Raw genomic sequence first — 27,624 nt, forward strand, 5'->3', positions numbered from 1 at the left:
TGGTGTGTGAGGGGCACCATGTAGATGCCTTCAGGGAATTGATCTAACACCCTGTCTAGCTCCTGTCTCGCCTTGGTCATCCTAGATTCCAAGCTTGGCCTAGCCTTTTAGAAGGCCCTTCAACTTTGGGTAAGTTGGTCAACTTCTCTGTGCCTCAGTTTCCTTGGCCGTAAAGTGGGGTTAGCAATTCTGCACTTCATTGATCCCAGTCTCACTTTTTTTTTTAACCCTTCTGAAATCAAGATGTATATCATGTGTCTTAATTTAATCGCATTTACTTTTTTTGCCCTTAGTGACACAAAAACAGAGCGTTTCGTCCATAGCATTGTAGATTGAATGAGACATGGCAGCATCTACTCCATCTGGTTGTGGGTTGGGCCCCATCACAGAAAACGGTGACCCTGTTTATTTAGCACAGTGCCTGGGGCATGGTTGGAATTCAGGAAACGATCCCCAGTGTCATCATGAACCCAAGGGTTTTATATATTGTGCTACTAACTTACCACAACAGTGTTTTAGGGATGTCAGAGGATTTTTTTCTTTGGTCATCTCTCCAAATTCTCACGACGGCCCTGGGAGGTTGGCTCAGGAGATTCACGAGCCCACTTTACAGACGAGGGAACTGAGGCTAGATAGTGAAGAGACCTGCCTCTGCCAGCAAGGGCAGACCAGCTTAGACCCCAGACCGGCCAGGCAGCTGTGCTCTTGCTCTGTCCGTGCTTTGGGCCTCCCTGCCCTCCTCCACCCCACTCGTCCCGTCCTTCCCTCTGGCTCAGGTCTCCATCCTCCCGCCCCGCCCAGGTCCTGGTCCTGTCCAGCGCCTCCAGAAAAGCCAGCACGGTGGGTGACGTGGTCAACCTGGTGTCCGTGGACGTGCAGCGGCTGACCGAGAGCGTCGTCTACCTTAACGGGCTGTGGCTGCCGATTATCTGGATCATCATCTGCTTCGTCTACCTCTGGCAGGTGCGCCACAGTTCACAGGCCCCCGGCAGGTGTATCAGCGGCATAGCGACAGTGAGCGAGCATAGAGTGGTCCCAAGTACCATCCAGTGGGTGTCGTCATGGTGACCGTAGATCTATACCTACTGCCCCTACCCTACGGGACACGGGGCCAGCACCCTTTCTGACTGGCCGCCTTGTAGCCAGGGCCCAGCATGCACTGGGCACACGTAGGTAGAGAGAGGGGGATGAAGGACTCCTGGGAAAATGCAGAGCCATTAAAGGGGCAGACCCCTGACCCCAGCAAATCTGCAGAAGACCCACCCATCACCCTCCTGGTCTTTTGGCGGATGGTCCCTAACATCAGAAGGTCACCCTGAAATCCTGGCCCGGCGGAGGGGGGGGGGGCAGACACTGAAGTTGCCACAGTTAGCATCTGTAGCATTTTTCTCCAAATGATACTATTTTTGCCAGAGAAAGCTTAAGCTTCCTTTCACCTTTCTTGGAGTATTTTCCCAATCCTGGCGGTGGGCTGGTTTGCCTTCCGGGCACTTCTCCACTTGGCCACTGGGTGGCGCGATTGCTGCATAAATGAAACAAACAGGCTTGCTCTGTGGTCAAGGAGATTACAAAATCGTGTTCTTAAAAGCTGAGAGGGGAAACTGAGGGCCACAGACTGAAGAGGGGTGGGGCTTGTCTAGAGACTGGGCCCAAATGACGCGGGAGGAATCTCAAACAGTCACAACCACTTAGAAATCATCTCCCCCACCCCCAGCTCCACATTTGCACCAAAGCAGGGGCACCTCTGTGGCTCAGTAGGTTAAGCCTCTGCCTTCGGCTCAGGTCATGATCTTGCAGTTCTTGAGTTCGAGCTCCACATCGGGCTTTCTGCTGTCAGCCTGTCAGCACAGAGCCCGCTTCGCATCCTCTGTCTCCCTTTGCTTTTCCCCCGCTTGCACTCTCCCCCCGCCCCCCCGCAAAAAAAAAAAAAAAAAATAGAGGGGGGGAACCAAAGCCAAGAGGGAACATAACTGTCCCAAAGTCACAAAGCTGGTGGGGGTAGGGCTGTCAGACAAAATACAGGATGTCCGGTTAAATATGACTTTTAGAGAAACTGAATAATTTCTTAGGATAAGTATATCCCAAATATAGCATGGGACATACTTATACCAAAAAGCCATTTGCTGTTTCATCTGAAATTCGTACTTGCCGAGGCATCCTGTATGTTTTTTGGCTAAATCTGGCAACCTTGTCAGGGGTGAAATGAAGACCTAGGATAACGACTGTATGACATGGGCACTTATTCTAAGTGACGGGCAATGCTGGATGTCCCTTTCACGGATGAGGACACTGCTGCTTAGGGAGGTTAGGTAGTTTGCATGAGTGTCCTCAGCAAGTGTCAGCTGGCTGCCCTCGCCAGCTTCCCTGGGATGCCCTGCCTTAGGACCCAGGTCTGACCAAATCCCTCGGTGTCTTCAGCCGGGCTCCTGGAGGCGTCTTGTGACCTCCCACCCTCTCTGTCTCCAGCTTCTAGGACCCTCTGCCCTCACTGCCATCGCTGTCTTCCTGAGCCTCCTCCCTCTGAATTTCTTCATCACCAAGAAGAGGAAACAGCATCAGGTCTGACATTTGGGAGAAGGGACACACTGGGCGGCAAGCGGGGCGGGGAGCCTGCAGGTCACAGGACTGTCGCTGGTGCAGGTACGGGGAGATGAGGAGGCGACAGAGGGCCTGGTGGCATGAGCCTTTCTGGTCACTCAGAGCCCTGCCTTCCTCCCGGTGCCCCCAGCCCCGTGGATGGCTGTCACACGCCTCCAGCGTCTGGGCCACAAGCCAACCATGGGTCAACTCGGACGCCTCTCTTGTTTTCACACACCGTCCCTCAGCAGATGCATCCGGAATGTTGGCCCAGTCTCACCCTCACTGGGTGCTCGTGCTCCTGCCCTCGTCATCCCTCTCTGCTCAGAACCACAGTGGCTCGCACGTCCCCGAGAGTCAGAGCCGAGACCCTTGGTGGGCAGCCATGATCTGGCCTCACCTCCTGCCCCTCTGCCCTGGCTCACCCCACTCCCCCTCTGCCCTCCCCTGACCCTCAAGCTCCAACCCCACTCCCCCTCTGCCCTCCCCTGACCCTCAAGCTCCAACCCCACTCCCCCTCTGCCCTCCCCTGACCCTCAAGCTCCAACCCCACTCCCCCTCTGCCCTCCCCTGACCCTCAAGCTCCAACCCCACTCCCCCTCTGCCCTCCCCGACCCTCAAGCCCCACTCAGGGCCTTTGCTCCTATGGTGCTCTCTGCCTGGAACACCTTCACCCCCAGACATCCCTGCCCCCCCCACCCCAACCCCTCACAGACCCCCGGTTACAGCAGCAACACGCCCCTCCCCTCCATATGCATCTGTTCAGCAACTTGGCCTGCCCATTTGCCAGATGCACCTGGCTCCTCTCTCTCTTTGGACTGAAAGCTTCCTGGCAGCAGGGAATATGCACTGATGCAGTCTCAGCTTCTAGAACAGTGCTTGGCACTCAGGAGGAGGGAGGGAGGGAGGAAGAAAGGTCTCACATAGACTGTTTCTCTAGCCTCCTGTTTGGCCTCCTCTAAGACACTGTCCACACCTGCCCCTGTGACAGTGCCCCTCCTTAGTGGGACACACAGAGGCCCCCGACTTCTCTGCCTGACCCCCAAGTCCCAACGTGGTGCAGCCCACCTCCCTCCTGTAGCAACCCCCCATCCTCTCTGACCACGCTGCCTGCCTCTGGGTCGTTCTGTCCCCTCCGCCTTCCTTCGTCAACCTCACCTGCCCATTTGCACACCCAACACCTGCTCGTCGTAGCTCACGGTCACTCCCACCTCCAGGAAGTCTTCCCTGTGGCACCACACCCAGGCTGGTTCAGGGCTCCGCCTCTCCCACCTCCTCCCTGGTCTGTGGGAGCTTCCCATCATCTCTGGCCCACAATGAGGGCAGAAGCTGGGGGACAGGAGGGAGAAGGCACCTGTGGGGGTCCAGGTACAAGATGACAGTGACTTGGGCCAGGACTGTGGGGACAGCGATACTGAGAGGCAGACAGCCTGGGGCCTGCTGTGGAATCAAGGGCATTTGCTGAAGGTGGGGTGTGATGGTTTGGGGGAAGGAGAATTCTAGACGTTTCCCTGACCTCTTCCCCTCTTCTTCCCTCTGGTACCAGGAGGAGCACATGAGGCAGAAAGATTCTCGGGCACGGCTCACCAGCTGCATCATCAGGAACATGAAGATGGTCAAGTCCCACGGCTGGGAGGGAGCCTTTCTAGAAAGAGTCCTGCACATCCGGGGCCAGGAGCTGGGTGCCTTGAGGACCTCCAGCCTCCTCTTCTCTGTGTCTCTGGTGTCCTTCCAAGTGTCCACATTTCTGGTGAGGTCACTCTGATCTCTCTGCAGAGCATGGACGGAGGGAGGGAATCCTGGGGAGGGGATGAGGCAGGCAGAACTCCCCCCTCCGCGCCCCCCCAGATCCTGGAGCCTTTCTTTGCAGACCACGCTGTCCGTTCAAACATACCTTTCCTGGATCCTTCCCAGGCAGGGATCCTTGGTTTGTGCTGAGTTAGCTGATTCTGAAGCTGGTAGTGGCTAACAAGGTCTGTCATTCTCCTGTAGAAGGTTCCAGCATCTGAACTGTTGCTACTTCTGGCATGGGGAGGGGGCAACAGGGGCAGGTTCTGCTCAGGTAGCACCCCCGGTCCACACTGATGCCGGCTGTCAGATGGCTGCAGGGGCCCCCCTTCCCCACATCCACACACACTGGGCTCCGTCCTGTCCTCCAATTTATTTCACAAACTGCTACAGGATTAGCCTTCCTAAAGCACGGCCAGCCGTGACTTCAGTCCATGCGGGGTTGCAAACAAACCTACGGTAGCTCACTGCTGCATAAATAAATAATCCAAACTTCATAAAATATTCAAGGCTGGTGGCAGGTGGGCCTTAATCACTTATTTCCAGAAGGATTAGATCCCCCTCCCCCACACCCCCCCACCAGGGACAATCTGGAGTTACCAACACTGTCATCGCTGAGAAACACAAGTAGCATTGCTTACAGCCATGAGAGCTCCCCGGGTAGGGTCACTGAGTCACCATCACACCGAGCGACCATCACAGTGGGCATCATGTAGAGGGGTCAGCACACTAAGGGACCATCATATCGTCACCACGTGGCACCTGGAAGTGAACTACCCTCTCGTGACATCTAGAGCCACAAATGCCACCAACCCCCAAGGTTCTCGAGCGCTGCTGATACGTGCAACTTCAGGGTCATCTCCAAGAATTTCTAGACTCACAAGTCCCACCCATGCCTAGAACCCTCCCAAACCCTACCCAGACCGAATGCTGCAGTGTCCCCAGATGCCTGGAACCAAGAGTTTCTGGTCCTAGAAAAGGGATTGCACACACACCTCCTTTCACTAATACGGTTGTATTTTTTCAGAGAAACACAGCTTTGTGAACCAGGAGTGAGAACTGGGGCGGGTAGCAGAATTTAGGGTGAGAACCAGACGGGCGGGAACATTCCAACGTGGCAAGGCTTGGCCAAACAGGCCCCTGGCGACGCCTGCTCAGGTTCCCGGGTTGTGCCCTCAGCTCATTGTCACTGCCTGTGTGTCCCCAGGTCGCACTGGCGGTGTTTGCTGTTCATTCGCTGGTGGCTGAGGAGAATGCCATGGACGCTGAGAAAGCTTTTGTGACTCTCGTGGTTCTCAATATCCTCAACAAGGCTCAGGGTTTCCTGCCCTTCTCCATCGACTCCGTGGTCCGGGTGAGGCGTGGGGCGGGGAGGCCATCTGGGCAGAGACCCGCAGGGGTGTAGCAGGCAGTGCCCTGCCTCTGTGCATCCCCACACTGCCCACAGGACTGACGGGGGAGGGAGGGAGATGCCGGGAGGGGCAGAGGATACAAGGAACAGGCAGCAATCACTGTTCTCTTATTATGTAAAGTGTTTTTATTTCCATTCTCTTCCCTGTCTCTGCTCACACTGTGCCACCTTGGTGTGGTAGAAATGAGAGCAAGTTGCCTCGCTGAGACATCCCTATTTAAATTTTTTTTTTTGATGTTTTAACTTATTCTTGAGACAGAGAAAAAGTGCATACTGGGGACGGGCAGAGGGAGAAAGGAAGACAGAGAATCCCAAGCAGGCTCTGCACTGTTCGCAGAGAGCCTGATGCGAGGCTTGAACTCACAAGCCACCAGATCACAACCTGAGCTGAAGCTGAACGCTTAAGTGACTGATTCACCCAGGCGCCCTGAGGTGTCCCTATTCAAATGCTGCCTCCTTAGTTCCCAGAGATGGTTTTAGGGCTGAGAGCAGAGAGGGTTCCCCTAGGTGGACAGAGTCTGGAACCATTTCCAATAATGGTCTGATGACCCCCTTGGAAAAGCCACCATCTCCTTCTGGGGTCTGATCTGCAGAATGGCAGCCCAAGTGTCCCTACTATGCTAATTAGGGGTGAGGAGACAGGAGGTCACCACCGTCATCGTCGTCCCCACCTCTGTGTGCACAGTTTCCCGTGACCTGGAAAGCCTTGCTCTAAAGCTTTGCAAATGCATCAGGCTTGGGAGACCGGAAGGTTTTCCACATCCCGAGGCACCAGGCACCTGAAGCCCGAGTTTGCTTTTTGCTCTTGGGGCACCAGTGACCTGAGGCTTTGGTTTCCCCAGGCCCGGGTGTCCTTGGACCGTCTGGCCGCCTTCCTCTGCCTAGAAGAAGTTGACCCTGGGGCTGTGGACTCAAGTCCCTCCAGACGCTGTGAGTGCGGAGTTCAGCAGGAGGGGGATGGGAGGGATAAGAGGAGTGGTTCCCGCAGTCCATCGACCAAAAGCCAGGGTCCCAGCTGGGGCCGCTGGTGACAGGATGGCACGCGCAGATGAGGTCACCAGCCGTGTAACGTGGAAACGGGCACGGTGACACTTTCTGCCCGTCATTCAGTGGCTACCCGTGCCCACTGATGGTGCGTCAGTCTGGGTTACAGCAGCCAACCCTCTAACAGCCCAGGTCCTCGCCCTCGTGGTGCGGGAAGTCCGGGGAGACAAACACGGTGATGTGTTCGTCGAGCTGGGAAATAAAGTCGGAGAGATTACGGGCACCCTTGTGTGATGAGGTTCTCCAAGCACGGGTTGTCTGGGTTTGCCCTCCAGCTGCTGGGGACACGTGCATCAGCGTGCACAACGGCACCTTCGCCTGGTCCCGAGAAGGCACCCTCTGCCTGCGCAGGTACAGCATGGCTTCTCCGCAAACTGCCTTCCTGGGGTCGGGAGGACGATGTGAGAGCCGCCGCGGTGTCCTGTGTGAGAGACGGTGCAGGCTTCCCGCGGGGCGGGGTGGGGGGAGAGGGGCTGGAGGGCAGGTTCACCCACGCTGCTGTTGTCAGGGAGGTTGGGACCAGCCCTGGCAGAGAGTTTGGGGGAAGCAAGACTCCTGGGGGTGGCAGAACGGTGAATCAGCCTCGCCGGTCGGGGAGGGAACATCTCCCTGCTCCCCGCTCCCCACGCTGGCCAAGATGACACCAAGGGAGGCCTAGCTGAGAGGCCCCCCAAGACCCCGTCAGCCATATCTGCGTCTCTCTCTCCTCTGTTAGCTCCCAGGTCATTGCCACCTGCAGCCCCCACTTTCGGTGGGGTCTTTGTGGCAGAAAACCCCAGCCAGCCCCAAAACTCTATAAGAAGGGAAAGAAAATATCCTGGGCGGTATTCACGTCGATTGCCACTCACTCCCCTCGTAGTATTTATTAAACGCTTGCTATGTGCCAGACCCTGCTGTAGGCTCTGGGGACAGAGTGAAGGAAACGCGCAAGGGCCCTGCTTTCTTGGGGCCGACGTGATGGGGGCACACAAATGAGAAAGGGTAAGGGTGTGATGTCGAGGGAGGGGCATGTGTAGTGAGGTCATAATAAAGAGAAGGAATGAGCCCTGCGGGTGTCTGGAAGAAGAGCTTTCCAGTGGTAGGGACAGCGAGTACAAAGGTCCTGAGGCAGGAGTGTGCCTAGACCAAGGTTTCTCCACGTCAGCACTATTGACATTGAGGACCGCAGAATTCTTTGTCGTAGGGGCTGTGCTATGCATTGGAGGATGGTTAGCAGGACCCCCAGTATCTGCCCACTAGCTTCTAGCAGCAACCACCCACCAGGTGTGACAAATGACACTTGGGGAGGGGCACAGTCCCTCCTACTTGAGAACCACTGTCCTACTGTCTTTGAGAAGAAGCAGGAGGTCAGCGTGGCTGAGGCCGAGTGGCTAAGGGTCAGAGCAGTGGGAGGTCGGACGTACTTCGTGAATTGTCGGGACGCTTTACCTTTTATCCTGAGTGAATTGGGAACCGCACCATGATCCCACTTTTAACGGGTTTTAACGGGTCCTTCTGGCCACGGGGTGGAAGATGGGCTACAGCACATGAGCAGGGGTGGAGGGCAAGGACAGAAGCAGGGAGAGTGGTGAAGAGCCTACTGTAATACCCTGGACAAAAGGCAAGGCTGGTTAGACCCTCCTGCCACAATAAACTGAGTGTGTGTGTGTGTGTGTGTGTGTGTGTGCATATGTGCAAGCAGCTGTGTGCACGCACGTGTGCACATGCAGGCATGAGCGTGTGTGCACTAGAACGTGTGCGTGAATGTGTGTGCATTTGTGCATACATGTGAGTGTGCATGCACACGTCTGTGGCTGCACATGTGTGTGGTACGTGTGGTATGCCTAAGGGTGTGCGTTTGTATGACTGCAGGAGTGTGCATGAGTGTGCGGTGTAATGCACGTGTGTGCTTGTGTGACGGCACGTGTGTGTGTGCATGTGCACGTGTGTGGGGCAAGGTGGCCGCTTAAATAGCCGGACAAGGACTGTGAGAGAGAAGGACAGCTCCACGCTTACCCACAGTGACCTCTGCATGAGTCGCCAACAGGAAAGGCTGGCTCTGTCCGGGGTTCACCAATTCCACGCGGACTCAGGCTGGGCCCTGCCCAGGGACGTATCTCCCCTCCTGTGTTGCCAGGATAAACCTCACTGTGCCCCAGGGTCATCTGCTGGCGGTTGTTGGTACAGTGGGAGCAGGGAAGTCCTCTCTGCTCTCTGCCCTCCTTGGGGAGCTGTCAAAGGTGGAGGGATCGGTGACCATCAAGGTGAGGCTGCCCCCTGCCTGTCACAATGTCCCTCTCCCCACCTCCCTCCCGGTCCCCCCCACTCCTTTCCCCTCCTCCCCTCTCCCGCTCACTCCTCTCTGCTCCTCCCCGCTCCTCCTACTTCCCCCAAATCGCTCCTACCTCCATCCCTATCTGCCTTTTGATGGCCGAAGTGAGTTGTATTTTAGGGTTCCGTGGCTTACGTGCCCCAGGAGGCCTGGGTCCAGAACACATCCGTGGTCGAGAATGTGTGCTTCAGGCAGGAGCTGGACCCGATGTGGCTGGAGAGGGTCCTGGAGGCCTGTGCCCTGTGGCCAGACGTGTGCAGCTTCCCTGCAGGGGTCCACACCAAAATTGGGGAGCAGGTGAGGGTCTCGGGGCCTTCTTGTGGCAGGAAGGCATCGGAGCTCTGGGCCATTTGTCTCCCTGGCATGTGGGCCGTGTGGTGGGAGGGACAAAGAGGACACAAGGAAGCAGCAAAGTGGGACAGACGAAGCGAGTTTAGTTCAGGGCGAAACATGTAATAAGTGCTCAATAAATAGTTGTTAACGAGTGAATGATTGAAAATAGAGACCAAGGCAGAGCCCTGTGGCAGGGTTTGGAGGCGAGGGCTCTCAGCGACTAGGAGTGAGGAGACCTGGGCTCCTGTCCTGCCCTGCCCTGCTTTTCTGGGTGACATTGGTCAAATAGCTTTTCCTTTCTGGGCTTCACCAAAGGGTCTGGGGCAGAGATGTCCAACAGACAGGATATATGCATCTGGAGCTACAGATTGGGCAGGGGTCAGCAAACGATGACCCACAGGTCAAGTCCAGTCCATCACGTGTTTTTGTAAATGAGGTCTTAGGGGAATACAGTGACGCCCATTCATTTAATGGCGGTCCATGGCTGCTTTTGCATGACAGGAGCAGAGACCAGGGTTAACATAGTTACTGTCTGGCCCCTTACAGAAAAAGTTTGCTAGCCTCCAGATTAGGCAGTTGAGAGTGAAAAACTAGGAGCTGCCATTAAGGAAATGAGTGGGTTTCCAGAGAGAAGAGGAGAGGGCCCAGGACAGGGTCTGGAGGAGTCCCTGTGTGGCCTGAGCCGTAAAGAGCGGCTGACAAGGAGCGTCCAGGGAGGAGGATGGGTGTCCTGGAGGCCAAGGGAGGGTGTGTTCCAGAAAGAAGGAGTACTTGCTGCCCTTCCTCTGTGACCAGCTGTCACATCCTAAACCAGACATGTGCGCTCCCAAAACTTGCCCACCCCCATCCCCGGTGATGGGAGCTGCATCCCTCCAGAGCTCGGATCCCAAACCTTGGTAGCATTCTTGGTTCTCCTCTCTTTCATACACCCATACATCTAATCCATCAGCAAATCCTGTTGAGTCCACCTTCAAAGAGGACCCAGAGTGTCCTGGCATCATCCACCATCAATTCCCCCCTACGTGGCTGCCCTGCTTTCTTCTGTCGTCACGCCTGATAGCTTAAGCCCAGTGCGGCAGCCAAAGGGATTCTGTTCATGCCTGAGTCAGACCTCATCCTTTCTCTGCTTGGGAATCTTCCAAGGTCTTCCCATCTCTCTCAGAGTCAAAGCCAAAGTCCTGATAGTCCGCAACAAGTCTTCTCAAGGTTTGGCCCCACTCATCTCTCCAGCCCCATCCTATCATGCTCCCCCTTTCCTGTTTCACTCCAGCCACATTGATCTCTGTATGTTCATTACACACCCAAAGCATGCTCCCACCCTGAGGTGCTCTTCTCTCTGCTAGGGATCCACGTGGTTCATCCCTCGCTCCCATCGGGTCTCAACCCAAACGTCCCCTTAGTGGAGAGGCTTTACCTGACTGCCACCCCCAGCACAGCAACCCTGTTCATGCTGGTACAACATACACGCTAATTCTGCTTAATTCTTCATAGCACATAACATCTTCTGACAGGTGATAGATTTGACTTGTTTGTTTATTAATTACATGTCTCCCACCCTACCCTCATTAGAATGCAAGATCCATGAGAGTAGGGACTGGGTTTTGTTCATTATGGTATCCCCAGAGCCTAGGACACTGGGTGTAGCCATGTGGAACATATGAGTGGAGTGGAATGGAAGAAAGGAAGAGAAAAAGAAAAGGAGAGAGAGAGAGGAAGGAAGGAAAGAAAAAAAGAAAGAGAAAAAGAAAGAAAGAAAGAGGAAGAAAGAAAGAAAGAAAGAAAGAAAGAAAGAAAGAAAAAGAAAATAAGGTTGGGCAACCAGAGAAATGACCGGTGTCCTGAGGAAGGCGGTATCATGCGGGGGAGAAGCGAGAAGAGAAGCCAGACTCAAGGAGAAGTGAGCCGGAGGAGAGAAGGTCGCTTCCCCCAGACAGCTTGGCTGGAAGGGGAGAGGCGAGGCTGGGTGGAGGCTGGTGGGGACGCTGGTTCGAGAGCAAGTGTTCGAACCTGGGAGCTGGCCCTCACTCTGATGAGCATGACGTCCACCCAGGCCCCTGTTCCTCTCCTGTGGCCACAGGGCATGAATCTCTCCGGGGGCCAGAAGCAGCGACTGAGCCTGGCCCGGGCCGTGTATAGGAAGGCCGCTGTGTATCTGCTGGATGACCCCTTGGCGGCCCTGGATGCCCACGTCGGCCAGCAGGTCTTCAACCAGGTCATTGGGCCCGACGGGCTGCTCCAGGGAACAGTACGTTTGGGAAAACGTGTCAAAGTTCACAGGGCAAAGGCAGGGGAAGTCCTAACCCAACCCTCTCCTCAAGTCCAGTTTTCCTCTTTATAGTGGTCAGCTTTTGTCTGACAATGCTGCCTAACAAACACCCCCCCGATCCCTGTGGCTTGCAACAGCAGTTATTTCTTGCTCATGGGTCCGTGGTTAAACTACTCCAGCCATACTCAGGTCACCGGCCAGGTTCAGGGAAGCCCTGTGTCTTCTTGTTTCAAGACACAGGTTGAAGGAGCCCCTCTATTTCTCCACCGGAACATAGGGCGGGAGGGCAAGAAGGGGAGCTCCTCCCACACACGGCCCTAGGAAGCTGCCTGCCCCTGAGCCCCCAGCTCTGGATGACTGGTCAAACACACCAGTGTGACCTCTACCCCTTCTTTTCCCAGACACGGATTCTCGTGACCCACGCACTCCACGTCCTGCCCCAGGCTGATTGGATCGTGGTGCTGGAAGACGGAGCCATTGCAGAGATGGGTTCCTACCAGGAGCTTCTACGCAGGAAGGGGGCCCTGGTGGGCCTTCTGGATGCAGCCAGAAGGCCAGGAGATAGAGGAGATGGAGGTACGGGCTGGGCTTTGCTGGTTCTCTGTTGCCGGGATCCTGCCCCCCCTTGAGGAGAAGGCTCCAAGGATCCCACGGGCATGCCTGGAAGGCTCTGGCCACACCCTTCCTGGGAGCCCAGGCCTGGAAGCAGACAGCTCTCTGGAGAGGCCACCCAACCCCCCAGTTAGAGCGAGCGACACCTTCTGTGAGCCAAGGAGAGTGCTAAGTGCCTCCATCTACATTATTTCATTGGATCTGCCTTATGAGGCATGTGTCATTTTGGTTGCCATCTTACTAATGAACAAACTGGGGCAAAGGCAAGTACTTTTTCTGAGGTCACGACATTAGAACTTGGGTGTGTTCAAATCTGGAGTGTTCAAGTCCTAACTGCTGCAGAGGCTGAGCAAATGGTCATTTGGTGGCTAGAGGCCAGAAGGCCCACGACACGCCAGCTAGGGCTTCTAATAACCAGAAAATACCGTGCCTTCTGAAAAAACGATAACGCGTTGGAAATGACGTCACCGATCCAAGCTCACCCATAGTGGGTGATAAGGACCCCCGTGGCACCTCACATACATTAGCTCATTTAATCATCGCGGTGCCTCTGTGAGGTCAGTGCTGTAATTATGTCCATTTAACAGGTGAGAAAACTGAGGCCCAGAAGTGAAGGAACTAGCCCAAGTTTACATGGCTTATAGGTGGCAGTGCTGGGATTTGAACCCAAGCAACTTGACTCCAGAGCATGTGCTTTTTCATCAGTAGGCTGTAGGCTGCTCCCCGCCCCCGGCTCTCCCCCAACCCCCACCACCATGGAAAAGCGAGGACCCACAGCCAGGTGCCCCCAGAAAAGGCTGTGCCTTTTCTGAAAACATCTGTTGCACAGAACAGGGGCTCACCCTGGTAAAAGTCCTAAGCGTCAACTCGCAGTATCATCATCCTGGAGCTCGAAGATGGGGCCTGCCCAACCTGGAGGATGGTCAGAGGCAGGGTCCTTCCTGAGGAAGGTGACCCCTGAGGTTGGGTGCGAGTTGCCTAGAAAAGAACATTCCAGGTACAAGAAACTGCTCATGCAAGGCTGTCGGGGGACACCGGAGAGGTTTGCCATGTGCAGTGTTTGCTACTGTTTTCCAGCCCCAAGTTCATAGCAGGTGCGCAATTATATTTGCTAAGTGAATGAGCACACGAATGAGTGATTCAATGAGTAATGGTCCCAGAAGAACCCAGGGAGGATTGAGAGACGTTGCAGGAGCCAGATCATGGGAAACAGATGCTCAGACAAGTTAAGGCCATACAGCCGGTGGGTGTCAATGCCCACGTTTGGACCCCCATTACTGGCCCCCCATCACACGACAAGACTCCTTTGACCTTGCAGAAACAGAACTCAGGACTGATGCCAAGGACCCCAGAGACCCTGCCGGAAGTGGGAGGCCCGAGGGTGAACCCGAGAGGTGAGTCCGCCGTGGTGCTGAGCGTGGGGAGGGCGCAGGCTGAGGATGTAAAGGCATTGCTGGGTCAGCACCCGCAGCGTGGGCAGGTCAGGGCAGCCAGAACCATTCTGGACCTCACAGCCGCTGAGTGCCTGCTCTGGGGGCAAGACCAGCCGAAAGCTGTTTGATCTTCAATGGGCCAAAGTGGTTAAGTCCTCATGTGGCCAGTTCATAGCAGGACCAGTTTGCCCTCAAATATGATGAATGCCCTAAAGTTTGTTAGGTTGTCTCATTGCCAGAGAGGGGCAGGGCTGGTGCCAGAGAAAGATCCTCGCCATAGATGTTAGTGATGTGCCCAGCCCTGTCGTTCGTCATGCTTTTTCAGGCTTGCTACACAAAGGGCTTGAGTCTACACGCGTGGGATCACTTGTTACAGGCCAGAACACACGTGTGGGCGTTCACCAGGAGGCCTGCTGTCCCCTCGTCCCCAGCCCCTTCTAGACAGGCCATAGCTGGACTCATTGTGGGGCTGTCTGCAGCCCTGGAACCTTGCCACCTGGTACTCGCCCTTTTTATGGAAAGTGACTTTGTCAACAGCAGACCACTGGGCAGTGGACACAGGGCGAGCTTAGGTGACAGTTGTTGGGGCACTCCTGGGGTACTGTGAGGGTCCTTGGTCCCTGCGGAATGTAGAGGCTGAGCACAGCTCCTCTCCATGCCAGGTAGCCACCCTGAGCACTCCTGGGTCTTACACTGGGCAATCCCACTTGTCCTCACTGTGCACAATAATCCCAAGATCAGATAGATGATATAGGCAGGTAGGCAGAGAGAGAGAGAGAGATAGATGACAGATCGATGAACGATGGATGAGTAGATGATTGATTGGTAGCTAGACAGACCAACATAGACTAACCCCATTTTACAGCTGAGGAAACTGAGGCACAGACAGGATAAGTCAGCTGCTCACGGTTTCAGTCACCAGATGGCAATTCACATTTAAGTTTAAGGCAGCCCCCTCATCCACAGATGAAAGGAAGATACAAGAAGTCCTCAACATTTGAATTGCACAAAACTGACCCTCTTCCAAGGTGGACTAACAGATCTGAGGGTAAACAGCAGGGGCAAAATGACCGTAGCAATGCTTAGGCCAAAAGGAAAACTCTGAAAAACAGGTCCCAAAGTTGAGTAAATAAGTTCATTCAATGAAACAGCATCGGGAGAACAGGCTTGCTCGCCTCTGGGGAAGGAGATGACATTTAGCTGGGCACCGTGGAGGGAGGACGGAGCGCGATGCCCCGTGGTGCTCCATACGCTGGTTGTATGAGTGAGCGAAGGAATGAATGAGTGAAGAGTGTATGTCAGAGGTCACCGGCTCCCAGTGGCCATGAGGGTTCGGTGCGCACACACCCCTTGGACAGAGACGCTGACTTGTCTTCATTTCCTCTCAGTGACAGGTCCATGAAGTTGTTGGTCTCTGAGAAGGACAGAGCCGCTTCAGAGGCCCAGCCAGGGGCTCCCCTGGATGATCCAGAGTGCGCAGGATGGTCAACAGGAGAGGATGGCATCCAGTATGGCAGGGTAACCACCAGCTGCTCCCTCTCCTCTACGTCCGCTGCTACAGCTACGCACTCCCCGGGGCTCAAGACCTCCCATCAGATACAGTGCTGGGCAGGGAGGCGGGGGGGAGACTCACTTTACTGGACACCTACTGTGTGCCACGTTGGACTCTGGACACTTCACGTTTCTTAATGCTCACAACCACCCCAAAATTAGATGGTGACAGCTCCATTTTAGAAATGAAGAAACTGAGGTCTTAAAGAGTTTGTCTGCGTTCTCAGAGCTAGCAAGGGACTTAAATCAAGGTTGCTCAGAGCAAGCAACCTGGGACTTAAATCTAGGTCAGTCAGAATCTAAAGTTTGTACTATTTCATTTCTTCTATGATGCTTTGTCCACCCCTCCTTTCACCTACCTACTTTTTCATTCCTCTGTCTGCCTACTTTTCCATTTATTCACCACCCACCCCATCCATCCTACTCATCCATCCAGCCACCTACCCATCTACTCACTCATCTATCCATCTCACCTACCCTCTCACCCATTCACTCATCCAGCCATTCATCCATCCACCCACCCATCCATCTACCCATCTTCCATCCATCCATCCACCCACTTATCCACTCACCCATCCATCTACCCATCTTCCACCTATTCATCCTTCCACCCACTTATCCATCCATCCACCCACCCATCCATCTACCCATCTTCCATCCATCCATTCATCCATCCACTTATCCACCCACCCATCCATCTACCCACCTTCCATCTATCCATCCATCCACCCCCTTATCCATCTATCCATCCATCCACCCACTTATCCACCCATCCATCTACCCACCTTCCATCCACCCATCCATCCACCCACTTTTCCACCCATCCATCTACCCACCTTCCATCTATTCATCCATCCACCTGCTTATCCACCCATCCATCCATCTACCCATCTTCCATCCATCCATCCATCCACCCACGCATCCACCCACCCACTTTTCCACCCATCCATCTACCCACCTTCCATCTATCCACCCATCCACCCACCCATCCATCTACCCACCTTCCATCTGTCCACTCATCCACCCACTTATCCATCTATCCATCCATCCACCCACTTAACCATCCAGAATCCATCCATCCACTCATCTATTCATCTGCTCTTCTATAGACTCACTCATTTATTTATCCATCCACCCATCTACCCTTTCATTCACTCAACTACCCATCATCCCACCCAACCATCCACCTACTCATCCACCCAAAAAACATTTACCGAACCCCCACTACATGCAGGCAATGTCTCTACTTTGGTGGATGTTGCACACTAGTGGGGGGAGACAGTCAGCAAATAATTAGGCTAATGAGCAAGGTAATATCAGATAATGATAAAAAAAATAAAGAAGGGAAATGAGATGGAGACCAACCAACTGAGGGTCACGAGCCTGCTTGGATTAAGATGCCCTAATGGGTGATGCTCGAGCTGACCCCTAAAGTAAGGAACCAGCAGCTGACAGAGGAGGAGGGAGAGCATTCCAGGCAGAGGGAACAGCAGGTGCAAAGGCTCTGAGGTGGGAAGGAGTTTGGGGCACCAGAGAAAAGAAAGAAATCCCATGAGACCAGCAGATAGTGAGTAGGAGGTAAGGTCAGAGAGACAAACTAGAAGGTGAGAATTTCTTCTGAGAGCAAGAGAAAGCCATGAGCAGGCCAGCAACAGCAAGATAGGGTCAGGATGATGTTTCCAGAAGTTCACTCTGGCTGCAGCCAGGTGAAGAACTTCAGATTTGTGGCAGCTGGACCTTAGCAGGTGTCTTAACCTCTTTGTGCCTTTCTTTCCTTATCTGTCAGGTGGGAGTTATGATGGGGGTAGACACACACGCCTGTCCTGTAGTATGTGTTCAATAAATCACTCCAAAGCCAGAAAGTGCCACAGCTTTAAAGCTCCCACTGGCCTTTGGAGGGTTCTGCAGAGGAAGGGGGTCTTGAGGCTAGGTGGGGCCTGTAAGAGAGCTGGTGCTCCAGGTGGTAGGAACCGAGAGAGCACAGGTAAGGTCTGCACCGTGGTTCCATCTGCCCTGTTGAGAGCCTCACCTGGTCTTTTCTTCTTTCCTTTCCCTCCGGGGCCTCTCTCTGCCCCCATCCCCCCTACCTGTGCTACAGGTGAGGGCCACCATGCACCTGACCTACCTACGGGCTGTGGGTGCCCCACTGTGCCTCTATGCACTGTTCCTCTTCCTCTGCCAGCAAGTGGCCTCCTTCTGCCGTGGCTACTGGCTGAGCCTGTGGGCCGACGACCCCACTGTGGACGGGCGACAGACCCAGGCGGCTCTGCGTGGCTGGATCTTCGGGCTCCTGGGCTGCCTCCAAGGTACCCCTCGCCCGCCTTCCTCACCCTCCACCCTTCCGGCCCCATCTGAGGTGCTCAGGGCTCCCTGGCCTGCCCATCCCTGTCCTTTCTGGACATCTGTGCAAACATCCTGGGCCCAAGCGCAGACCTGCATCCTTTAGATAAGGCTGGAAGGAGTGGGGGGCAGGACACATCCCTCCTTTCCTGGGATCTTCAGAGTCTGTGCCAGAGTCCTCAGCAAGTGCAGAACCTTGGCCCCCAGATGTTGGGGTAGCTGAGGACTTGGGTGGGGACAGACCAACTGCAGTGGTTTGGATGGGCCAGAGACAGTTTGCCCCACCTCAGAAACGGAGTGAAGTCAGCCCCATTCCAGGCACATAGATGGGCATTGAGAGAAAGGGGGTATATTAGTTTCCTAGGGCTGACAGACATTACCACAAACTTGGTAGCTTAGAACAACAGAAACTTCATCTCTCAGCGTCCTGAAGCCAGCAGCCCAAAAACAAGCTGTCGGCAGGAGTGGTTCCTCCTGGAGGCTTTGAGGGAGCGACAGTCCCATGCCGGTCTCCTAGCTTCTGTTGGGGGTCTCCAATCCTTGGCTTGCATATGCCCCCATTCTGTGCCTCTGCCTTCATATCACCTTCGTCTCTGTCTCTGGATGTCTTCTCTTCTTGTAAGGACGGGAGCTATTGGATTTAGAAGGCATCCTAAATCCAGGGTGTTACCACCTTAAGATCTTTCACTGAAAACGGCCACAAAGACCGTGTTTCCAAATAAGGTCACATTCCGAGATTCCTGATGGACACGAGTTTGCAGGGTGGGGAGGCACACTGTTCAACCCACTGTGGGGTGGTTCCATCAGGGGATACTCAGGATGGCCAAAGCATAAGATGGCCATCATGGGGTAGTTGGGAGAGGGGGGTCTCGGCTCTCACGCTCTGACACCCGCTCTCTCCCCAGCCATTGGGCTGTTTGCCTCCATGGCCATGGTGCTCCTGGCAGGAATCCGGGCATCCAGACTGCTTTTCCAGAGGCTTCTGTGGGATGTGGTACAGTGTCCCATTGGCTTCTTTGAGCGGACGCCCATCGGGAACTTGCTGAATCGCTTCTCTAAGGAAACAGACACAGTAGATGTGGACATCCCAGACAAACTCCGGTCCTTGCTGATTTATGCCTTTGGACTGCTGGAGGTCAGCCTGGTGGTGACGGTGGCCACCCCTCTGGCTATTGTCGCCTTCCTGCCGTTGCTGGTCCTCTATGCTGGGTTTCAGGTATGGAGAGATTGGGGAGGCCCCTGGGGCCAGCTCGGGTCACCTCAGCCAGTCTCTTGTCTCTGGACAGGATTCAGCATAAGAGGCTCTGCACAGTGGAAGAACCCCTAGAAGAATTCCCAGAGGCAGAGACACCACAGTTTACTTCTAACATCTATACTCAACACTGTCTCCCGAATGTCCGTGTCTAAGTTCTTAATATCTTACATTTTGTCCTGCTGCTGCTGAAATCAGCTTCCCGTTCTCCAATTATCTAGAAACCAAGGAGGCATTGCAGGGTCTCCAAGTGTTGTATGAGGCTTGACTCTTTCAGTTGCCAGAGCTGGAGACCAACTGAAATTAGCTTAAACAAAACGACAGAAATTAACGTCTTACGTCCCTAAATGAGCTGGTTATCACCAGGATGCGGTCACTCTCTCCATATCTTTGCTCAGGGGGTCTCAAAGTGCCATCTCAGACCAGCAGCATCAGGACCACCTGGGAGCTAGTGAGAAATGCACGTTCTCAGGCCCCACCCAAGAACTACTGACTCTCAAGTCACGGTAGAAATGGAGCCCAGAAATGTGTGTTTCAGCAAACCCTCCAGATAATTCTGATGCATACTAATGTTTAAAAACCACTGGCTTTAGCTCTGCGTGGCCTGATTTTGGACACACTGTCTTTCTAGGGTCTGATGGGTCTGATGGCCCCTGACAACCCTATACTCACAGCATCCCACCTGAGCAAGTCCAACCCAAAGTAACTTTTACTCCAGCTCCACATTCATAGGTCAGTCCCAGGGAAGATTTGACTGCCCTGTTTGGGGGCTCGTGTTCATCCCTGAGCAAATCACAGTGACCAGAGGGTTAGCACACTCTGACTGGCTAGGCTGCGTGAGGCTACGTCCTCCGTGATCGGGTCCCACGTTTGAACTCTACCCTCCACCTCCACCCCAGGTAATCAGAAATAGAAGAGAAAAAAACACGGTAGTCAGACAAAAACCACAGCCACCACTGTCTTCTCGATGTCTTCTTGACCTGGGGAGGGTCAGCTTAAGGGTCGGGCAGAGGTGGATTTGAATCCGGACCCTGCCACTTGCTTGCTGGAGAGGCCTGGACCTGATCCCTCTGGGCCTCAGGTTTTCTCACCTGTAAACTGTGAAGGACACCAGTGCCCACCTCACATTAATAAATACTGTTTGTAAAGAGGCTGGCACACAGCCTGGCTGGTTGTTCAGCAGATGCACATCCTTCTGGCTGGCACACGGCTTGTGGCGTCAGAGCAAATAACCCCACGGATCATTTGGACATTGTTATGTTCCCAGCACCGGGCAGGTAACCTCCAGTTAAGTGAGCGGATTCCACTTGGCCGACTGCCTTCCTTGTCCTTTATGGTTTTGTTCCCACAATGACTGGCCCTAAGTGAAGCAGTTGGCTTTAGGGCTGGGAATGAGACATTCACACTAGATGAGTGGTTTCTCAGTCCTGGCTGTACGTTAGAATCGCCCAGAAGGGTTTTGAAAACTACCAAGGACAAGGTGGTACCACCAGAGATTCTGATTTAATAGTTCTGGGATGGGGCACTGGAGGGTTTTGCAGCTTCCTGGGTTCTTCTTTTTTAATTTTTTTCATGTTTTTTTATTTTTGAAGGAGAGAGAGACAGTATGAACAGGGGAGGGGCAGAGAGAGAGAGATAGGGAGACACAGAATCAGAAGCAGGCTCCAGGCTCTGAGCTGTCAGCACAGAGCCTGACGCGGGGCTTGAACTCGTGAACCACTAGATCATGACCTGAGCCAAAACCGGATGCTTAACTGACGGAGCCACCCAGGCAGCCCTCTGGGTTCTTCTTAAAAAGAACCATGTAACTCTGATTCCGCAGGGAAAATAGAGCCCAGAGAGGGGAATCAACTAGCCCAAGGTCCCACAGCAAGCTGGTAACAGAACCTGGTCTGAAACCCTGTACTTGAGGCTCCCTGTGCATCTCAAACTACCTCTCTGTGTCTGTGACTTCTCCCCTCCCCACCTGTCCCACTTCAGAGCCTGTACGTGGCCAGCTTATGCCAGCTCAGACGCCTCGAGTCAGCCAGGCACTCGTTCGTGTGTTCCCACGTGGCCGACACGTTCCAGGGCATCACAGTGGTCAGAGCCTTCCAGGCCCAGTGCCCCTTTGTGGCTCAGAATGACATGCACGTGGATGAAAGCCAGAGAGTCAGTTTCCCGCGGCTGGTGGCTGACAGGTAGGAAAAGCATGGGGGCAGGCAAGACCCTGCAAGACATCTGTGTTCCCAGAGAGTGAGACGTAGGGTCACGCTATGTGGCCAGAGAGATCAAGCGGCCTGCCCAAAGTCACACAGCAAGTCAGGGATAAAGCTGAAGCTATACCCCGTGGGTGCACTTGGCTCGTACCATGAGCAGATGGAGTCTGGCCTGAGGAGTCCTCAGCAGCAGGTGGACAGGAAGTACAGATGTCAGCAGAAGGGAAGAAGCCTCTGTTGCCAGGCCGCCGGACCAGCCTCTGTTGCCTTGGTGATAGAGCAGCTACGTAAGCACCCTCAGCCTCTTTTCATTACTAAGTAAGAATACTCAGGCTTTGAGCACAGACGGACACAGGCTCAAATCCCAGCTCTGCGACTTACCAGCTGGGTGACCTTGGGCAGGTTTCATACCTCTCTGAGCCTCGTTTGTCAAGGGGGATGTCACTTATGGGGTGGCTATAAGGATTAAATAAATACACTCAGAGCTAATGCTTGTAACATGCTTACTATATGCTCAGCACGGTACTGAGCGCTCTACATAGATTTGTTCTTTTAGTCCTAAAAACAAGTCACGAGGCTGAGACTGTTTTATGGATGATGAATCTTAGGCACAGAGAGATTTAGGAACTTGCCCAGGGCCGCACAGTGAATGTGGTGGAGTAAGGATCTGAATCCAGGTAATCTGGTGCCACAGTGTGGAGAGGGTCAAGCACACAGTAGGTGCTCAATAAATGTGAATCCTTTCTCCTTTATGCCCCAGGTCCCTGGCCAGCTGAGGCTATCAGGCCATGTGGCTGTGGGCAGCATCTCAATCCCATAAGCCTTCTGGGCAACCTGCCCTGCCTCTTCCTGGGGTCCTAGCCCAAGGAGGAAAGACCTTATGAACATTTAGAAAGCACCCGCGATGTGAAGGCCCGGTGATTTCCATGGTCTGTATGGCAGATCTCATTTAATCCTCTCATCTGTAAGGAGCCAGATTTTACTTCACTCCACAGACGGGTAAACTGGGCTTTCAAGAACAAAGGGACTCTCCCAAGAGCAGCTGTCTAGGAAGCAACTTATGTATTCATTTGCTGGTTGGTTTGTTGAAAACCACCATAACCTAGTGGAAAAGGTTCATGCTTCCTGGTATGCATCAGGGTGATGTGGCTTCTAAGACTTTCATGTGTGTGGACTCTGGCAAGTACCTAACTCTTCTGAGCCCCAGCGTCCTCATCTGTCAAATGGGGACAACAATACCCCGCTTTGTGGGGTTGTTAGAAGGACTAGATTCTCCGTGTAGTAAAGCCCAGAGATCCCTGAAGACAGATTCTTAAAATTTTTTTTTTTTTCAACGTTTTTTATTTATTTTTGGGACAGAGAGAGACAGAGCATGAACGGGGGAGGGGCAGAGAGAGAGGGAGACACAGAATCGGAAACAGGCTCCAGGCTCCGAGCCATCAGCCCAGAGCCTGACGCGGGGCTCGAACTCACGGACCGCGAGATCGTGACCTGGCTGAAGTCGGACGCTTAACCGACTGCGCCACCCAGGCGCCCCAACAGATTCTTAAATTGGATCACTGTGTCCCCAGCACCTGCAGCAGACATGACACACAGTAGGTGGTCAATATGTTTGTTGAATGAATGAATGAATGAATGAATGAATGAATGTTGGAGTAGGAATGCAAGAGAAGGAGGTGCCTATTTATCCACTCAGTTTATTATTCATTGAGCACCTACTACGTGCTGGGTCCTGTGCTAAGTACTGGGGACAGTCATGAACGAGACAGAGCTGCTGCCCTCACGGAGCTCACAATCTACTGATGGAGACTGATGGTCAAGGACTGATTAAATCGTTTAATTATTAAGAGTGGTAAGTGTTATGAAGGAAGTTATGAGCGATGTGTTAGAGAGAAAGGGAGGAACAGGCCAGGAAGGCTTTTGGGTTCAACCCAACCTGTGCATGAAGATGATATTGGCCGTATGAAGATGGAGGTCAGGTCCAGGCAGGGGGACCCCAAGGGATACAGCCGGGCATAGCCCAGGGACGGAAAATTGGCACCATGGAGAAACTTGAGCACCTACTGTGTGCCAGGCTCTGAGCTGGGCACAGGTAAGACAAAAGCATCAACTTCCCCCACCCACTGAGCGTGGGTGGGGCCTGGGGTGTGGAGGAGACCATTGCTGGGACCCCTGTGGGACTCAGCTTGGTACGATGACCAGTCCTTGTGCCCAGAGAAACAAGTCCTGCAGACAAGGCCCTCCCCCCGCCCTGCTCTTACCTGCCTCTCCTTGCAGGTGGCTGGCTACCAACCTGGAGCTCCTGGGGAACGTGCTGGTGTTGGCAGCCGCCGTGTGTGCAGTGCTGAGCAAGGCCCACCTTAGCGCCGGCCTCGTGGGCTTCTCTGTTTCCGCTGCCCTCCAGGTACACCTGCCTCCCAAGACAGACCCCTGCCAGTCGGACCTTCAAGGACCCAAGTCCAAACCACCAACCAGTGAGGAAAATATAGAGGCTTAGCTGGGGTGACCTTCCTGGACCTTGGGCAAGAGTCTTCCCTCGCAGAGCCTCAGTGTGCTCATCCGGAAAATGGGGCAGTAATCTCTTCACTTCAGACATTGTAGAGCCTAGTTGAGATAAGGTATATAGAGTCCATTTCCAGGGTAGTGCTAAATTTTGTTAACTATTAATAATAATATGTCATGTCAGGTCATGATATCTATGAAGGAAAAAATATATATGCAAGTAGCATTCTTCTACTGAATTGTTCTGACAGCTTTATAAATATTAACCCATTTAATTCTGCCCACAACCCCATCGGGGATACTGTTATTATCCTCATTTTACAGTGAGGCAAAATGATGGGAAATCAGGGGAGAGAAACTCTCAGAATGGAAGTCAGTGGGCCTGAGCCCTGCTGGGTGTCCTTGCGAGAGCCATACACCCTCTCTGGTCCTCTCTTCCCACCTGTATCAAGAGGGGTTGGACAAGCTCCTTTCTACTCTGCATACTCCAGTTCTACTGAAGGAAGGTCCTGGTGACGACAGTCCAAGCCCATCCCCTTACCTGTCCCCACTTCTGCCTCCCGCCCCTGCCTCAGGGGGGCTGATGCAAGCCTGCGATGTCTTCTCCCCCCCCCTCCCCCCCAGGTGACCCAGACACTGCAGTGGGCTGTTCGCAGCTGGACAGACCTGGAGAGCAGCATCGTGTCGGTAGAGCGGATGAACGACTATGTCCAGACGCCCAAGGAGGTGACGGGTGGAAGACGGGGACGGGGGTGTGGACCCAGGTCTATGCCTGCTACGGGCTTTAGAGCCCCTGCCACTGAGGGCTGGGGTTGCAGCCAGGGCGACAGTAACGGTTAAGAGCGTGGGGTCTGGAGCCAGGAGAAATCCTGGGTCCTTTGCTTCCTCACTTGGGCAAAGCAGGTCATTCTTCTGAGTGACAGGGGACCATAGGTAACAGCAGTGCAGTAGCAGTAGAACAGCAACATGACGGCCACGTCACAGACACATCACAGCAACGTTCTAGGCACATCACAGCAAGATGACAATAACGGAAGAGTGACATGGCAAGGTAACAGTGCGGGTGTACTGGGGGGTCAGGTGAGATCCCACGAGAGAGCACTTAGTGTCAGGCACACCGTAGACAGGCCCTACACGCCCACGGCTCTGATGGGCCCCCTTTCACCTCGAGGGGATCGAGGACCTCTTCAAGGTCACAGGAAGAGCACACAGCAGCTAACGACCCCCTAGTGCGCAATCTTGCCCTCCTCACAAAGACAAAGGGGAGAGTATTATTCTACCCCTTCTAGAGGGAGACAGAATCTTATTTGACAATTAATAGTGGCTAATAATAATAAAGATAGAGTAGCCAATACCATCATTATTTTTATAATCTCAGAGGTCACTTGTTGATAGCTCTGCTATGTTCCAATGTCCCCAACGACTCTGTAAGATAGCAGTAAATATGCCCATTTTACAGAAGAGGAAACTGAAGCTCAAAGAGAGAGCGGCTCCTCTGACCCTGTGCCCCTCTCCCGTCCCAGGCGCCCTGGAGGCTACCCACCTGTGCAGACAGGTCCCCCTGGCCTCACGGGGGGCAGATCGAGTTCCGGGACTTTGGGCTGAGATACAGACCTGAGCTCCCACTGGCCGTTCGGGGTGTGTCCTTCAAGATCCAAGCCGGAGAGAAGGTGAGCGGCTCTGGCCCGTCTTCCTCCTCCTGGAGTCCAGGCGCAGGGTGGGCAGTGCCCAGGGTCTAGGCCCTGAGCACCAAATGCTTCCTCCACACCCGACTTCAGGCCCTCCACCCTGAAGACCCACCACGCCCTAACTGAAACGATCATCTCCCCCAGACCTGCCGCCATCTTGGTGAATGCCACCACCCACCCACCTTGGTGTCCTGGGTAAGGAGGCGTCTCTCCGACCGCCTTCTTTCTCTTTGCCTCCGACGTGAGTGCTGTGGCAGAGTGCTGGATGTTCCGCATACGTGATCCAGTCTGCACGGGCTCAGTTCCTGGCTTTGCCATGGCTGACCCTGGGCAGGTCACTTCATGTCTTGACCTCAGTTTTTCCATCTGTAAAATGGAAATAACAATGTCAATCTCACAGAGCTCTTGTGAAGTTTCGGTGACTTAACACATGTAAACTGCTTGGAACGATGCCTGGCACATAGCAAGAGCTGCAGAAATGTTTGCCCGGGGTTTTAGCAATTATCAGGTGCACTTTTACTCTGACAACGACCCTACGAAGAAGTGCTAGTATTGTCCCATTTTACAGATGCTTAGGAAACATTTCCCACTTGCATTTCCTTCCTGCCTCCTCCTAGACTGCTCCAGGCCCCCAGTTGAGCCCCCAGCCTCCCATTTAGTCACCTCCAGTCTGTTTTCCGTGATCTTTATTTGGGCATGACATTCCCCTGCTTGAGACCTTCCACCTGCTCCCAGCTTCCCTTACAGTAAAGCCCAAACTCTTGAGCTTGGCATTCAAGGCTCTGCCCAGCTCTTCATTCATTGCCCTGCCAGGGCTCAGCCAACACTTGGGGAGTACTGCCTCACGGGGCCAGGTGGGCACCTGGTGCTGCCCTCAGGGGGTTTACCTGGCATCTTCCCCTTCCCCAAACTCCTGCTTATCCTTCAAGGTTCCACTCAAGTATCACCTCCACCACGAAGCCTGCTCTGATTACCCCGTTGACTTCTATCCCAGGTGGCTTCACGTCCAGAGTCCAGTTATAGAGGGGGCTTTTTCATCACAGTGTATTCAAATTAAGTTTGCTCAGTTGCATTATTTCCAAGACCAGACAGTGAGCCCTGTGGAGCAAGGATTCCTTAATTTCTCTATTCCTCATGCCTAGAAGAGTTGCCTGTCATACAGTGGGTAACACGATTCATTTACTTTTTTTTTGTTTATTTTTGAGAGAGAGAGAGATTGAACATGGAAGAAGGGCAGAGAGAGAGGGGGCTACAGGGTCTAAAGCAGGCTCTGTGCTGTCAGCACAGAGCCTGACGCGGGGCTCAAACTCATGTACCGTGAGATCACGACCTGAGCCAAAGTTGGACGCTTAACCGACTGAGCCACCCAGATGGCCCATATTTCATTCACTTCTTAAACATATAGTGTTGAGCCTCGAGCGAGTGTCGGACATTGAGAACGCAGCAGTAAATGCTGAGGACGGATGGGGGCAGGAACAATGATGGGCAGATGGACGGAAGGATGGAAAAACGGGGTGGGGGGGTGGGGGTATAGCAGGAAGTGTGGGTGAGTGGACAGAAAGATGGGAGAGATGAGGCACAAAGGGGAGCAGATAGAGAACTATGTACAGAAAGAAGGCTGGATGGATGGGTGGACATAGGGAAAGGTGGACAGATGGACAAATGCTCAAAGGATAATGGATAGATGGATGTATCTTGGATGCAAGGGAAACACCTCGCAGAGATGCCCAGGGACCCTCCGGGCTTCTGGGCAGACGTGGTCGGAACGAGTCTTGCCCTCCCATCCCCTGGCAGGTGGGCATCGTTGGCAGGACGGGGGCCGGGAAGTCCTCCCTGGCCGGGGGCCTCCTGCGGCTCCTGGAGGCGGCCGAGGGTGGGATTTGGATCGACGGGGTCCCCATCACCCACGTAGGGCTGCACATGCTGCGGTCCAGGATCACCATCATCCCCCAGGTGAGGCCCGGGGCACAGGGTGGGCAGAGGTGGGAGGCGTGGCTGGGCCCGGCTCTGACCCACTGCCCCTTCCGGCCAGGACCCTACCCTGTTCCCTGGCTCGCTTCGGATGAATCTGGACATGCTGCAGGAGCACTCGGACCAAGCCGTCTGGGAGGCCTTGGACACGGTGCAGCTCAGAGCCCTGGTGGCCAGCCTGCCTGGCCAGCTGCAGTATGAGTGTGCTGACCAAGGTTGCAACCTGAGGTAGGCTTGCCCCGCCACGACCAGGGCCTGGGAGGAGCTGCGTGGAGAGGCGAGTGTGGCTGAGGCTCCCCGCGCTGCCCTGTCCCCAGGGTAACATGCCCTGGAAACCTGCCTCCCCC

The 27,624-nt window shown here is 54.1% G+C and overlaps 1 protein-coding gene across 1 annotated transcript in view; it reads left to right on the forward strand.

Moving 5' to 3' along the window:
- ABCC6 (ATP binding cassette subfamily C member 6) overlaps positions 1-27,624 on the forward strand; it is a 52,980-nt gene that overhangs the window by 20,354 nt on the left and 5,002 nt on the right. Inside the window, exons 10-29 of the mRNA XM_060648606.3 lie at positions 802-963; positions 2,467-2,559; positions 4,124-4,327; positions 5,573-5,719; positions 6,619-6,706; positions 7,096-7,171; positions 8,937-9,063; positions 9,252-9,428; positions 11,542-11,709; positions 12,132-12,306; positions 13,661-13,736; positions 15,164-15,293; positions 17,425-17,632; positions 18,572-18,882; positions 20,899-21,098; positions 23,394-23,520; positions 24,243-24,344; positions 25,142-25,288; positions 27,101-27,259; positions 27,339-27,505. Coding sequence (XP_060504589.3) covers positions 802-963; positions 2,467-2,559; positions 4,124-4,327; positions 5,573-5,719; positions 6,619-6,706; positions 7,096-7,171; positions 8,937-9,063; positions 9,252-9,428; positions 11,542-11,709; positions 12,132-12,306; positions 13,661-13,736; positions 15,164-15,293; positions 17,425-17,632; positions 18,572-18,882; positions 20,899-21,098; positions 23,394-23,520; positions 24,243-24,344; positions 25,142-25,288; positions 27,101-27,259; positions 27,339-27,505 — 3,044 coding nt within the window. The remainder of the gene's footprint in view (positions 1-801; positions 964-2,466; positions 2,560-4,123; positions 4,328-5,572; positions 5,720-6,618; positions 6,707-7,095; positions 7,172-8,936; positions 9,064-9,251; positions 9,429-11,541; positions 11,710-12,131; positions 12,307-13,660; positions 13,737-15,163; positions 15,294-17,424; positions 17,633-18,571; positions 18,883-20,898; positions 21,099-23,393; positions 23,521-24,242; positions 24,345-25,141; positions 25,289-27,100; positions 27,260-27,338; positions 27,506-27,624) is intronic.

This window comes from Panthera onca, chromosome E3 (assembly GCF_046562875.1).
Source record: "Panthera onca isolate mPanOnc1 chromosome E3, mPanOnc1 haplotype 2, whole genome shotgun sequence".
In the NCBI taxonomy this organism is placed as follows: domain Eukaryota; kingdom Metazoa; phylum Chordata; class Mammalia; order Carnivora; family Felidae; genus Panthera; species Panthera onca.